We start from the raw sequence: 15,959 nt of genomic DNA on the forward strand, positions 1-15,959 counted from the left end.
TTCATATGTACTTCCACGTCAGATGTCATTTTGTCAGACTGCCCCTCTGCTGCCATCTGTCACACGGCAACAACATTTAATGGCATATTGGTAGGAAAGTTCAACCTCTACTGCCATACAACCAACATCCGCCTCTGCCATCATGGGCCAACATAATAAAATAGGAGGCATTACTTTTAGCGCAGTCATCATATTCTGTGATGCAAAAACCTCAACAACAAGATGAGAGTTTGATCCATTCACTACGTAATACAAACTAGAGACATCTCATGAATGTATTTTTCTTACTCTTTCGCATTATGGGATGATTTAAAAGAGTAAATCTTTTAGCTTACACACATTTAAAGGTAGCATTTAACAATGTTACTGAGATTGAAACAGAACGATACCAAACTATGACATTCTCCTGAAACACAGGACATCTGTCACAATGTCTGACATCTAAACTGCAATAACGTAATCACTACATAAAACAAACGTCCTCTATACAACTGTATCAAAAGACATCTTCAAGTTGGTGTGTAAACACAAGTAACTCATTTCCAGAGCCATGTCAAAATTAAATGCATTTCCCAATCAAAAAGTATCACCTACTTCATTCATTTTTGCATCATCTGGTCCTTGAGCATCTTTAGTCTGTTTAATATTTTCTACCATTTTTCTGATAAATGCATGACTGTTGTTCTCATTTTTAGCCATCAATATTTCCAGTATGAACCACAAACACCTAAGGAGAAAAGCAGTACTCCTCATGAGCAAAGACATGAATAAAAACACTACTGTCAAATAGTCACACTCAGAAAGTGGTTTACACAAGTTTTACTATTATGATAAATCTAAGTAGTCTTAACTGCAGGAAACCAATTCATTAGAAAGAAGAAATGAAGGTCAGGATGAGCAGAAGGTGCACGTTCTTCTGTAAGATGTCAAAGAGCACTAAACAAGCACATACACCATTTTCCCCACAGTGGTTCACAGTAATAATTGCCATTGTTACATGTACTGGACAATGTATCAGCATACCTCATTAAATTAAAATTTTACTTAGAATAAAATTACATTATTATAATTCTCAGAAATAACAGTATTAAAGATAGTCCTACTCTTTAATGTCCTTTAGTTGTTCGATGTCCTGGACTTTGACATAATCTGGGTCATGAGCTAGAAGATGTATTGTATAAGGAACAACATACTCTGGTAGAAGCGACAACAGTTTCTCTGAAAAGCAAAAGAAAGACACATTAAAATACTGCATCTCAAGAAATACATTTTCCTAGAATATTTTCTACTGCAAAGGAAAGAGCAAAATTTAAAGTCAGCATACACTAATATAAAGCATAAGTACATGCCATGTGCATCTGTTGTTTCCTTATGATGTTTTTGTTAATTTTCATCTAATTGTTGATGTGTGGATGTTTAAAATCTCAATTTTTGTATGTATGAAACATGTTTCAGGGCTGGATATTTTCTATCTATCTTGAAGATCAGCTACAGTTCCCTCTGTACCCAAGTCCCTTCCTTGGTTCAAAACCATGTTTCACTAACTTCTTGACTTGTACACCTGGTAATGTAACTACAGCAGTATTATCAACTGAGTCTGCAAAACAAACTGAAACAGATTCATTTAAAAAAGGATATATTGAAACATATGATATTTAACCCTTATCATTAGAAAAATAGTATTAACACAATCCTCTTTCATCTCTGAAGAGAAGAGAAAGACTACCTGAAAGGCAGGATGGCTTCATGGGTATAAACTACAAGCATCTGAAACAAGAATGTACCCCAGGTCCACATCCATGAGAAGTTAAGGATTTTTTTTTTATATATCAAGATTTTCTGTTGTACTTTTCTACTTGCTGACTCGCAAGTACAAGCTCAAAAGTAGAAAGCGAAGATTCCTATGTAAGACAAGTCTCTACAGAGATAGAACTGGTAATATGTAGATACACAGTAAAATGAGCATCTTCTTAAGCAGTGCCACTGTGAACACCATTTAGAGAACATAGAGACCTCAGTGCAACTACCAGCCTTTCTGCATGGAGCAAAGTGACAATTCTCTGCCTGGTACCAGTTCTTTGTACATTTTTCTTAGGCTTTTTAACAAATGCTGAAATACCCACCCAAATTTCCCCATTCCCTCATCACCTTTTATCAAGTTTTCAAGAAAAAGCATATCACAAAATCATCAGGCTTGTAGATCCACAAAACTAACTGTGTTTTGGGAGAAGCAAATTCTCATCCTTCGCTTTTTGTGGATGCTTTTCAAAGTATGTACTATGGTCATTACTAGCAAGAGTTACTGTGTGGCCAGTAAGAAATGTGAGACATACACAGCTAAGCAGTACGATCTTATCAGAAGTGGGCTTCATCTGTACTACACTGCAGTAATAATTCCATAAGAAATATACAGTTCAAGACTTTTCATGTGTTTAAGATCTCAGACTGGTAAACCTGAGTATCACAGAATCAGCACTGTGACCCCCCCCCCAAAATCCTGCATGCTGTAGTTAATTAGAAGTTCTTCTGGATTACAGTACAAATCCATTCAGTGGAATCACTCAAGGTTAAGTTTTTTCAGCAAGAAAAAAAAAAAACTGTCAGGCACACTTTTTGGTCCTACTGAATTCAAGATGTCTCACACACCAAGGCTTCACTTCATTGCTTCTAATGATTTTTCCATAGTAACTTTGCAGTATCTAGCTCAGTACAACTAGGAAATCAGCAATTATGTTTAGTTATATGAGAATTATTATACTTTCCCCCTCCATAACTGAAATAATTTTTCACCTTGCAGGAGGAATAATCTGAGGATGACTTAAAGGCTTTTGCTGAATAGAGATTTCTTTTTTTTTTACCTGTTATTGAGGAGAGAGAAAATGTACCAGCTTCCCCCCCAAGTTTAATTAACAGCACACAAAAGGATTTCTCTGCAGACTTATTCTCTGATCTTGGTCTAATGGGACTGAAGCACAGACACTGACATAGCTAATAAAATCTGTGATTCATAAATGCAGAATGGAATCCGTTATCTGACAGCATCCATGAGAACAGATTCACAAACCAGGTGTAGCCCAAGACAAAAAAAAATCCACATCATTTCACAAATGTCAGAGCAAAGAACAATCAGTAATCCTCTAAAGAAATAAAACTCTCAAAGACACTTCCTCAAAATGTCATGAGCTCTCCAGAAAGGTCGATGTTATCATACATCTGAACACCAGTGTAGCTAAACACACACATGCAATATGGTCACCTGTATAGTCAAAAGGGACAAGGAATGATTTAAAGAGAAAAATAACTAACATTAGTCCATAACAACTTAAAAAGCATTCCTATGATCAGACTGCTGTTACTGCGAAGAAAAGAATTAGATGAACTCATCCTGAAGTGCCTACAAATACAGCCTTTTGCCAGCATAAGACAAGATAAGAAGCTGCTTGGTACAGCAGCTCAAAGACTGTTAATTTAGTGCAACATTTAAAACATCACTAAGGTTGCATATTATTAATTACTTCAGCGAAATTAATTATTCCTATATCAATTAAAACATGATTAACCATTACGTTCAAACAGTACACATCTGCCTTTGAAAAACCACTTCATTTCTAATATACTTTAGGCGTAAGCATTAACAAAACTCTTAAAGCAATTGAAAGATCTCACTCATGCCTGTTAAAGTGCAAAAGAAAATCTGGACTCAGTTTTCAGTTTTCATTAGAGACCTGTGAGTAAAACTTAACAAAAATTTACAGCCATTCTGTGCATTAAACCAGAAAATAATATTTTCACAATGTATTAGTGTTAACCTTTGCATTTTAGCACTTGTACCAAAAAGTGACATCTATTCTCTTACCACTAACTGCTGCATGTTGCTTCAGATATTCCCTTCTGACATTTATGTTCTTCACAAGGCACTGCCTAGCATGAGCTCTTCTCTCTTTCACTGGATCTTTTGCACACAGTGCACAAATAGCCATATATTCTAGTGGCAGCCGTAGTCTAGAAAGCCCTTTGTGAAGTTTCTGAGCAAATATTTGCCTCACTTGGTAACATTCATCCTATTAAAAACAAAACAAAAAAGCAAACAGTGAGCCTTTCTAAAATTAATACCGAGTGTGAAATAAAACACAGAAGGCTGGGTAAATGTCAAAATCAAGTTCAGATCCTGCCACCACAGAAATGTAGGAACTGTAGAAATGCTTGGGTTTATTTTTTTATACCAATTCAAAACAATTAAATTGAATTAATCAGTTGAAGTTTCCCTGAAGGCAAGGAAGAAAGTTAAGTCTCAGACTGTGGAGAAAGATGCCACACTCAGGATCCAAGGCCTGACTTGGCACAGAACAGAGGCACAGACATTACTTATAATGGAACTACTCAGTTTGTGGGGCCAAAGGTAAAGGTCAGCATTGAAATACTGTTTAATCATAAGTAACCACTATTGATTTTATTATTGCAATTTCACAAATCTTCATCAAGCCATTAGCACTGGAAATAGAGTAATACTTAACAGAACTAAAGGTCACATGCTTAAGAGATTACCAAACGTTTCTATCATAACGTAGAAACCTATGAACCATGATTGACCACAGAAGAGAATAATTTGTGACCAACAGTTATCAATGAACACAAAGTAAAATAATAAGGGAAGCAAGTGTACTCTTATGATTTATTAAACAATGTATTTGCAGAGGAGATATTAACTTCAAAATTCTCTTTATGAAAACAACCTACAAACATCAGGACACCATTCAAGGCCAAGAAATGCTAACAAGATGCAGGTGTGGAAAATGCACAGGAAAATGTACTGTAAACTTATTTATCTCAGTGAAAACGATCAAGAGGAAAAAGATTTGTTATCTCTAAATATGAAGAAAAAACATTAACAGAAATGAATACCTATTAGGTTAAATGACAGCTTTGAAATCAGAATACATTTAGAGTTTCCAGATATCAGCCAACAGGGAGAGCAGAGACAAAATGTGGTCACTGGTAACACCCAATCTGCTGAATTTGCAAATGAGGTAAAAAAATATATTAAGGTTTTAAAAAAGCCTCCAAATGCCAGAGTTGACTGATGAAGCTGCAGCAACCAAAACTGCAAACTCCATCTGTAAGATATACTCAAGGTCTACCGTATCTGTACACAGCCTCCCTTCATAGCAAATCCACCCCTGAGCAGAAGGCTGAGAAGATGTAGCCCTGTTCTCCCATTCATTAATATTACTTACGTCCAAAGTCTTTAGAAACCTTAGAATAGACTTCTGCGTAGTTGGTATGACAAATAAGTAAATCCTTCTTAGATTAGCCTTCACATAAGGTATAGTTATTTGTTACTGATGCAATTGTGAGATAAAATTTGGAATGATTTTTATTCCTTTACCTCCTAATACCAAGAATAACCATAAATGCAGCTCAGTACACAAGTTCACTGAGAGGAAGAGGGACCAAACTCACCCAAGCTCTAACTTCCTTCTTCCCCTGGCATACCACAACAAATCATACATAGGCCCAATTTTACCTACTTACCCTCTGAATTTAATTCCAATTCTTTCTTTCTTTTTTTTTTTTTTTGGAAAGTATTTGCAAAGCTGCTTGTATCCCTCCCTGAGAAATGATCCTGATTCATGAAAACTGACAGACTTGCTTAAACAGTTAAAACGCCCCCAAGCTGAGATTATGAAAGAATCTCAGCAAGTTTGTTTGCTGTTTTGTTTTTTCTTTTTTTTTTAATGGTTCTTTTTGCTTTTGATATTTTTAATGTACCTTAAATAACAAAAAATATTTATTCTTATACAACTAGAACTGTATTTTCAACAGCTTATCTTAAAATCTTAAATCTGATCTGAAAAACTTTTGAATACTGAAGTAGTCAACGCTATTTTCTACTCTCTTTCAACATGAAGCTTTGCCAACATGTCAGTTTGTTCTGTAAAACAAAGAACTTGACTGCTGGTGAGATTACAGGCTTGGGAAATACATACATTACTTATTTTAAAAGGACTAAAACTATGTGCACTTAATCATCATAAAGTTCCTGTTTACCACTGCAACATTAAAGCAATGGACAACAACATTTAATTATGCATTCTACACTCAAGTAATTCCACATTAGAGAATGCAGCATTCTCTCAGAAAAAAAAAAAGATCCATTAAATATCAAGCACAGAAATACAGTAGAACACAAGCAACCATAATAAACCTTAAAAATTAAGCTTTTCCTTTTGTTTTATCTGCTTCCTGATCAGGCCACTTAAAGAAAATATGCTGTAAATTAAGTTACAGAATACCAGCGTTGGCCTCAATGTCACCTGAGTGCCTTAAGCAGTGGCTAGACTTGCTAGTGACAAAAAGGACTATACAGTGTTCTAACAGCTTATGTGTCTACCAACAATAAATTAATTTTAGTACTGAGCATAATCATATGTGTGCATATATACCTGCAAATATTTGAAAAACTCATATACAGATTGTATTATTTCCCACATAGATAATCTAGAAGTGTAGATCCTCTGCAACTGAGGATCTGAACTCAACAGCCTGAAAGGAAGATGAAAATTGCAGAAAAACTCAAGATCTGGAAAAGTTACTTATGAGTATTCATAATCCATTAGGTGCCACATGGATCAGTAAACAGAATTTCTGTCCTGAAAGAGATTACAATCTAAATTTTGGTAAACAAATACGAAAGTCAATCAATTACTGTAAAATTTACAAAGCTTTAAAAACAGGAATGGAGAGAAATTCTATGTCCTCACTTATAATTTGAAAGGTATTTCCCTTCTGCTACTTCAGTCTCAAAGGCAGAAATTCGGGATGACAGCTTCCTATTTTCCTCACGTGAAATTGCTCCTAACTCTTCTGCAATTTAAAACATACCAGTGACCTTTACAGACCTCCATTCTACCCAAGTATAAAGAATCCATTATCTATGTTGTCACTGCAGTTCAACATACTTAATTCTCACTAAAAATCAATTTTCAGGATTATGAACTGGATTATGAACATGAAATTCATGTCAAACCTGATGGTTTTGCATAAAAACAGATTAGCAGAAGTAAATGCAACAAACAACATATACACATATATATTTGCCAATATCCCACACATCACACCCAACTTCCTTACGTTTATGGCTAGTGCACACAGCTGGTACTGTTCTAAGGTGATGATTTCATGGTAACAAGGTTCTTGTGCCAGCTTCACAATAGCACTACCTGCGGCCAACCTCAATCGAGACATATCAGGTTTACTGAAAAACAAGCACATAGGTTATGAATTAATAAAAGAATGCAGAATTATTTGACTTAATTAAATTTCAGTGAATTAGCATTGCTGAAAGACAGGTACTTTAGAAAGAAGGAAAAATTTCCACACACTTGGCCTCCACCCAGCCCCAGTTCCCAGACAACCGCACAAGTAACTGCTCATCAGAAGTTGTTTCCACTTCACCAGATTTTGAAGTCTATTACCACATACCTATTCCCTTGTCTCAGCTTTGCAATGAAAATATTTCTTGGAACTTCCTAGAAGTTCAACATGGATGTAAATCTGTTTTAATTGTGCGCTGGATCAGCACAGTCCAGGCCGCCTTTCAGAGACCTCAACAGACCTCTAGCATACTTCTGTCCAGCATGCTCATTTTCCTTCAGCAGGGGGCTCCTGCCAAAGAAACAGCCCATTTCCAGTCCCCAAAGTTGCCAAACTTTCTTGTAATGATAGATAGGTCAAAATCCACACTGCACCTCAACACAAATTAATTTTAATTGGAAACTTATTTTTTTTGACCAAGTGAATCGTATTTTTAAGACAAAAAGGACGTAACAACCAAAGATATTCTTAACATGTTGGAAGTACTATTACTTAACTTGCACATGCAAACTGTATTCCTACAGCAAAACACTCCAAGCGTTTGCTATTTTTCATATTAAAAGAGATTTTTTCTACAGACTGTAACCACGTTTACAAAGGTCCTCAGAATATCAAAAGCATCTTCACATGATCTCTGCAAATTGGTATCCACATAACGAGTCCGTTAATAAGCTTAGTTTGGCTTTTACTCTTAGAAATTTTATCTCAGTAAAGCTACATTACTGCTACCTTTCTTGGGAACAAGCAGTAAAATAAAGTAAAAAGTTGCGTGTCTCACTTAAATTTCTCACAAAAGAATTATATCCAGTAGTAGTAAGTGCAGCCTACTCCTTTGATATTTTGGAGCAAGAATCAAATTGCATTCCAAATTAAAAATAATCACTCATTCAAGCAGGACTAATATCATTCAATTTCTTAACCATTTGCCCTTTATCCTTAGGGACTGCAAGCACTGTACTCCTAAGCATTATTATTACCATGAAAACTGTACAAAGCTTTTAAAGATTAAAAGCCACCGTTAAACAGAATCCACAATAAAAATACCTGAAGAGCTTAAACCTTCATATTATCTAATCAGATCTTATACACACCTCAGTATTTTATGGAAAAATCAAATAGATCACGAGCAACCAGATGACAGGACAATACTACACTACATTTCAAATAGGACAGGAAGATGAACATGGTAGTGTCTAGTCCTCAAATATTAAATCTCATTTTAACTTGCATCTACTGTGATAAGTGAATCCAATAAAAATTCAATTTCTGCACACCAGTGACAATTGAACAATAACTCAGTGGTACAGAATGAAAGAGCCAAAGAAAGGGTGAAATTTAGAACTTTCAGTCTTCCTTAGCTTTGGCAGTGATAGCACTTAATTCTGAAAACTGAAATCAAAAGATATTTCACATACAAGTTTGCTAAAACTCTGTGGAGTATATCCAACACGTTCTTGTATCCCAGAAATACATATGAGCATGCTGAAGGAAGGAGGAAGATGAGAGTGTCAGTTACACATTTTTATGATTAAAGATGAAGATCAGATCTATCCTATTACCCAGGAGGATTATACTAAAATGAAACTCTAAATAAAGGATTTATCTTTTATCAAATTGTCTTAACCAATCATTTTCCAATCTGTACTATCCCAACATATATAATTTAAAGCTGAAATTAAAATTTCAGTCTGAATCCAGTCTAAAATTCAGTCTATTGTTTTCAATTACTTCTTGACATTTTGAAAATTAGCATTACAGATGCCCTTGTCATATCAGAAAATCCCTAAGAGCTAAAAGGGAACCTGGACATTTATTTTCTGGGGTGCTATGACTGTTGCTGAAGATCAGATGTTTGAAATCAGAACAGAAATGCAACCATGTGGAAAGACATTATCAACACAAAATACTGTGTTGAGATGCACAGAGCTAGCCCAAAGAAATGTGTCTTCAAAATACATCTACTCTCACTTCACAAACTGATAGTTAAGATTTTCCTTTTCCTCCACAGGGTATAAATGCCAGTGTCCAATTTTGTAAGCGTCTTCCATTTGCCACAGTATAAAATGTTTCTTCTAAAAAGAGCCTCTGACAATGTTGTTTGTCAGATGGCATAGCAGGTTATTATTATATACCACGAAATTCTAAAAGCCAAAGATTAACATTTTTTTTTTTCTTGGTAAGCTTCAGTGTGAGGAAAAATACAGACTGCCGTTCCAGAAGTCTCAATGCAGGTTCATATTTGGCATCAATACTTTTGGTATCTGCTAGCATCCTCCAGTGCTCTTACTTTATGCTCATAGATTAAAATTCTACTACAAATAAGGCATGTAATATCCAGCTTGGCCGTTTTTACTAATCAGAAATAGAGGAACTAGTACCATGTTGAATTTTGAACTTGTAGAAGTATTTGTAATTAATAAATAAATAAATAATAAATACCTGGAAACCACCACTGAGATAGTGTTTATTGACAAAATTTAATATTAAACAAACTATTCCTGACACCAGTGAATTTAATTTACCTATGTTAACATTTCAAAGTAATTAAAAGTAATTCAACAAAGTCAACAATCTCTCTGTGTCAAAGTGAGAAAGATCAACAGTCAGGATTCATCTGTTTCTTTTCCAAGCCAGCCCTTGTCTTCATACCATAGGCTGAATATCTTGCTTTGAAATTTAATAAATCCCATACCTTCACGTGGTCACTGAAAAAGTATAGCTGTGTAGATTTAAAAAGAGTTGAGATCTGAGTAAATGTTATGGTTGATTAAGAAATACTTGTTCCAGAATCTTTAGTTCAACCTTCTAATGATGTGGAACAATAAGATTAGAACACTTTAGAACACCAAAGTGAATGGCAATAAAAGTGATTACAACATGACTTGACTTACAGCCTACGAGAGGTCAAATGTGTCCTGAACCCAGCCACTTTCATGTAATTCAATTATCTTTAGCAAATTACACATTATTATTTAAAAGACAAATGCAAGCCACAAACACAAGAATATACTCTACACAGAACAGCAGCAGATTTAGTAGCTTAGAAGGCAAGATTCTGCACTGAATAGACAGTTTTTCTCTTTTCAAAGCCTACAGTACTCTGAAAGGAGAAGTCTCAGATTTCCACACTAGAGACCCAATACACACTGCCATTGCAATTTCAAAGGATAAGGAATAAAGGTCTGGAAGTGCCAGCCAGATATCAGGAAGCTCTGTGTAGAACTAACGTGCTTGAAGCATCATCTTTCCCGCTTCAGTTTATGAAGGTACTTTTTAGCACAGGTGCTATAGCTCACAGAAGTAGACCCAATGCAGAACTGTGCTCCTTGCACGTTAGAACTTTTGAAAGTGCAGTACAGGCATCACAGAATAGCTGTGGTTAGATGGAACCTCTACAGGTTAGCTAGCCAAACATGGCTGCTAAAGCAGGGACAGCCAGTAGATTGCCCAGAGCGTATCTAGACAGCTTTTGAGTATCTCCAATGAGGGAGACTCCACCACCTCTTTGAGCAACATGTGCCAGTGGTCACCTACACAAGTGGAAAAAATGTTCTTATGCTCAAACAGAACCTACTGTGTTTCAGTTCATGCTCATTATCTCTAGTCCTGGCACTGGGTACCACAGAACACAGAACTCCAGGTGGGGCCACAGTGCTGCTGATGTAGAGAAAAATGATCTCCCTCAGCTTGCTGGCAACACTCCACCTACTGAAGCCCAGTATGCTGACTGCCTTTCTTGCCACCAAGGCACACACCTAGCTCGTGTTCAACTGGACATGACTCTCAGGCCCCTTTCTGCTTTCCAGCTAGGCAGCTCCCAGCAGGTACTGGTGCATGGAATTATTCCTTCCCAAGTGCAGGACTTTGCAATTCCCACTGTGGAACTTTGTGAGGTTCCTGTCAGCCCACCTATCCAGCCCTTTTTCCATCTTTCTAGATGGCATCATGTCTCTTTGGCATATCAGCCACTTCTCTCAGTTTTGTGCCACCAGCAAACTTGCTAAAGGTACACTCTGTCTCACGATCCAGATCATTAAGGAAGGTGTTAAAGGGGCTGACCTCTTGGGTACACCACTAGTTACTGGTGTTCAGCTAAGACTTTGTGCCACTGATTACCATGCTTTGGACTTGACTATTCAGATAGTTTTTAAGTCCATCTCATTATCTACTCATCCAGCCCATGCTTCATCAGCTTATTTATGAGGATCTTAATGGAGACAAGTGTTGAAAAGCCTCCTGAAGTCAAGGTAGATTATATCCACTGCTCTCCTCTTGTCTACCAAAATTGTCACATTATCAAAGAAGATTATCAAGTTGATCGAGCATGAGTACCTACTGTTAAATCCAAGCTAACTACTTTTGATTACTTTCATGTACTCGGAAATGGTTTGTAGAATTAGTTGCTCCACTATCCAAGGATGAAGGAGAGTCTGACTGGCCTACAGTCAAGTTTTTAGGGTCCTCCGATAAGGGGGACATTTGTCTAGATGGCTTAAGTTTTCCCTAACTGGTTCTTTTCCACCAAGGGTTGGCTTTAGTTTTCTCCAGACATTCCCCTGTTCTCCTGAGACTGGAATAGGCTCTCCAGAGAGGTGGTTGAGTCACCATCTCTGGATGTGTTTAAAATCCATTTGGATGTGGTGCTCAGGGAATGATTTAGAGGTGGATTGTTAGAGTTCAGGTAGTACATTTAGGTTGGACTTGATGATCTTTAAGGTCTTTTCCAACCTGAGCAATTCTACGATTCTATGATTCCTGAGGCTGGTCTTGCTAGTAAAGCTGAGACAAAGAAGACATTCAATACCCCAGCCTTTTCACATCCTGCATCACCAAGGCTCTTTTCCCATTCAGCAGTGGGTGCATACCTCCCCTAGTCTTCCTTTTGTACCCAGTAAAACAAATAAGTTGTCTAACAGCCATCTAAAAGAGAAATTATTTATTGAGAATTAATCTTCTTTACACATTTTCAACTTTGTTTCACTTTCAGAGACCTCCAGGGAATAAAGTCTGCCTTCAAACAGAAGTGTCTCATGTACTAGCTATTCCCACCTGGTTTCTGGCAACATGTAGAAAACAATACACTAGCAATACACTGGCAAATGTGTTTTATGAGAAAGGCTGTTTATGGATTTTGAGCATACACAACAACTGGTACATCAGCAACAGTAAGCTACACAAAAAAATTAAAACCCATTTTCAGAGGTATAGAGGAAGTTAGTTTATTCTTGCAGTCTGAGTAATGGCCCTTTAAAGAAGATAAAACAAACAAAAAAAACATTAAAATACAGCTGTATCTAGGGTGTTAAAATAAACTAAGACTCAGCAAACTTCTGTAGGAATTCAGCCAAGCTTACCATTGAGTTCTTAAAAAACAAATCATATAAAGATTATTATACAGTAACAGAACAGTTTAAGTACCACTTTGACTAAAATTCATGTTCTCTACCTACTGCATCACCAGGGACATCAAAATGTTACTATTTGTTACATACCTAATTTTCCCCTGCTCTGTCAAGTCTCCATCACTGTGTAATATTGTTGTTAGCAACCTTAGAGTAGAAGTTCCTGATTTACTGTGATTGTTCTTCATTCCTAGCAACCATCGAACCATCATCTTGATGGCCTGAATCTGAAAGATTTTGATAAGCAAACGTCAAATCACACCATATGTCTCATTTTAAAAATTATAGAATATTTTGTTTGTATTTAATATATTCATAAATACAATGTATCCACTATTACATATATTATAAACATTTTATAAAATCATAACTATTTAAAATAATCTATGGGTTTAAACAATGTTTTCTCGAGTGCTTTTTTACTACTAAGAATGTAAGTTTGTCAAGACTGCAAAACATCATTTAAAATACTGTGCCCACTACTGAAAGACAACCAGACAGATTAAAAAAAAAGATAAAAAATTAGAAACTTTCAACTGAAAATCTCCCACATTTCTTACAGCAAATTGAAATAATACAACATTCAGTTAAAGTTTTAACAGTTTCTTCCACTAAGCAATCACATTCTGTCCTATGAGAACATTGTCGTAATTGACCTTACATCTACCAAGCATTGTGTGATGGGCAAAACAATGTAAACGTAAGAAAACGTTATTGGATCTAAATGTGGAACATTTCTATGCTCATAGAATTCCTACGCTTTAATAATCCCTACAAAGTCCTTACATATGTAATATTTGAACATAAAATTATTTAAGAAATGCAAATTAAAAACCACTTCATAGACATTTCGACCAGTACAGTATTAACCTGCATTAAGATAACTGGCCCCGGAAAAGAATATTTCTTTCTTAGCTATTTAAAGAAAAGCCTCAAAGCCTGTTACTTATGATAACTTGTCCTTTGCCAATGGAAACACTGAGTCTTTTGAGGCAAGCTTCTAAAAGTATGCAGAATCTAGCACGAAACACTGAATAATTTCAAATTTCTTTAGTGAAAGTAAAGCATGAATTTGGAGATTAAATTTGTTTTATTATCTGAATCCCTCTGCCTTTAGTTTTCCTTCTGTATGAGAGCAGAGACAGTAATGAAAACAGAAAGATGAATATTTTCTTAGAGCAAAATGAAAGTGTTCATCTAAAACAAGCAGGCATTCTTGGGGGGAAAAAAGAAATCCAAAACACAGAATTCAAGAGCTCTACAAAAAATCTAAGGATGAATATAAAAAAAGTAAATATGAAGCTAGCACTGGAAGGAACCTACTACATGCTAAATCCAATTACTCTTTCTTTTAATATGTGATGGTACATAGTAACTTAGAACTCCCTCCTCCCTGAAAGACAAACTTCTATCCACTTAATAGTCAAAATATTACTGAATGAAGTTCATATTACGACTTCCTTCATGTAAAACTGAACACAGTGGTCCTTTCAGACCTCTAAATTCTGTCACTTATTTTTACAAGTTTACTTTTAGCACCACAGCCCAGCTATTCCACCAACAGCATTAAGTATATTGGGAACACCAGCAGGAGGCAGGCTATCAAGAAGTAAAATCACAAATCAAGTTTGTGGAAGAGAAATGAAATTCAGTCTTGCCCTATCCTTCAATTTGTATTCAGCTATCCCTGAAGCAGTTTGTAGATATCCACTAGAAGTGGATGATGATGACAATAATAACAGCAGCAGCAACCATTTTGGCAGTCTATCTATTTAATTATTTCATGTCACAACCAGTACCTATATCATGATTACTGTCTCCCATTTGTTATGAAGTCAGAAACATTATAGTTCTATTTGGTCTTCAGGTAAGTACTGTATATGAATCTTCACTCCTAGAACTGCATGACTTCATTAACACCAGACTACTGTCCATACAAATTTAGTCAGGGAACAGCCACATGCTGTCTCGTGCCCCTACACGTCTGGTCAGCTCTTGACCAATTTTTATTTTAACCTCTGCTCATCACTTCCTCTTCACAGCTCCTTCCCCCTAGTTTTTAAGAAGCCTACAACTCAAGTCACACTACCACGTAGCAAGTCCTAAACCCGCCTCCTTCAGAATTTTCCTATCTTTCCTCTCTGTTCCTTATTTCTCAGCTGCAGCTAACAATGTTTTGATGACATTACAACAATGCTTCAGAATTAAATATTCCAATTATATAAATAGAACTAGTATGGGACATGAAAATCCTTACTGCATCAAGCTACCCCAATGTGAGTTTGCACCACCTCCATGTTTTAAATTTTGTTTTTGCAGCCTAATAGGACGGATAACTATAAAAAAATCATTCAGGTTGGAAGGAATTTCAGATTGTCCCCAGTCCAATCTTAAAGGAAGATCAACTATGAAGTTAGTTTTATTCAGTTTGGTGTTGAAATCCTCCAAGAATGGAGACTGCACAGCTTCTTGGCAACCTGCCCAACTCTGAACAGTTCTTTCCATATATCTACTCTGAATCTCGTTTCACTTCATGTTACATAAGCCTAGAATTCTCTGATAGCAAAAGTTAAGGCTTAGATTATATGCAGCATGAAAGCATCAGAGAAATCAAAACACCACATGGGTCAGAACCACATCCGAGGTCACGAATTACTCCTTAGCACCAGATAAGACAGCACAGCATGAATTAGGTGCACTTTAAGTGCAATCAAAAATAATAGTACATGATCACTTTTTTCCCCAGAGATGATATATCACTGGTTTGTCATATAAGGGAACTGAAATGAATAACTAGCTTTACATAAACCATCAGCAACAAATAAGCATTAATCTTTAAAGATGAAAATTAACCAAAAAAAAAATCAACAGTAAAGTATAGCGTTTTTCTCTCATCTAGGTTACCATCATACCTCCACTATAAAAACATGATGGGCTCCCATCCCTTCTAGTAATCCTAGAAAACAGTCCTGGAAACACTGTCTCCTTACTACATCAATGCACACCTACAACAGGTTGCTCAAATTTCTTCTACTCAAGTTTCAGGAGCCACAAATACCACCGAAATATCACAGAACTTCAAGGTCTGCACAGTAACAAAAATGGAATGCTGCCTACATAATACATAGCTAGAGAAATAAGATTAGAAACCAAATACTGTAGGATACGTATAGAAAAAAAAAA

The 15,959-nt window shown here is 36.1% G+C and overlaps 1 protein-coding gene across 7 annotated transcripts in view; it reads right to left on the bottom strand.

Moving 5' to 3' along the window:
* The window catches only part of PDS5B (PDS5 cohesin associated factor B), a 101,922-nt gene that overhangs the window by 16,694 nt on the left and 69,269 nt on the right, over positions 1 to 15,959 (bottom strand). For all 7 annotated transcript variants that reach the window (XM_046941892.1, XM_040700089.2, XM_015277870.3 and 4 more), the window contains exons 23-27: positions 12,867 to 13,003; positions 7,132 to 7,255; positions 3,857 to 4,061; positions 1,104 to 1,218; positions 595 to 727 (exon numbers count right to left, since the gene is read on the bottom strand). In XM_046941892.1, the coding sequence (XP_046797848.1) occupies positions 595 to 727; positions 1,104 to 1,218; positions 3,857 to 4,061; positions 7,132 to 7,255; positions 12,867 to 13,003 (714 nt within the window). The remainder of the gene's footprint in view (positions 1 to 594; positions 728 to 1,103; positions 1,219 to 3,856; positions 4,062 to 7,131; positions 7,256 to 12,866; positions 13,004 to 15,959) is intronic.

This window comes from Gallus gallus, chromosome 1, assembly GCF_016699485.2.
Source record: "Gallus gallus isolate bGalGal1 chromosome 1, bGalGal1.mat.broiler.GRCg7b, whole genome shotgun sequence".
In the NCBI taxonomy this organism is placed as follows: Eukaryota; Metazoa; Chordata; class Aves; order Galliformes; family Phasianidae; genus Gallus; species Gallus gallus.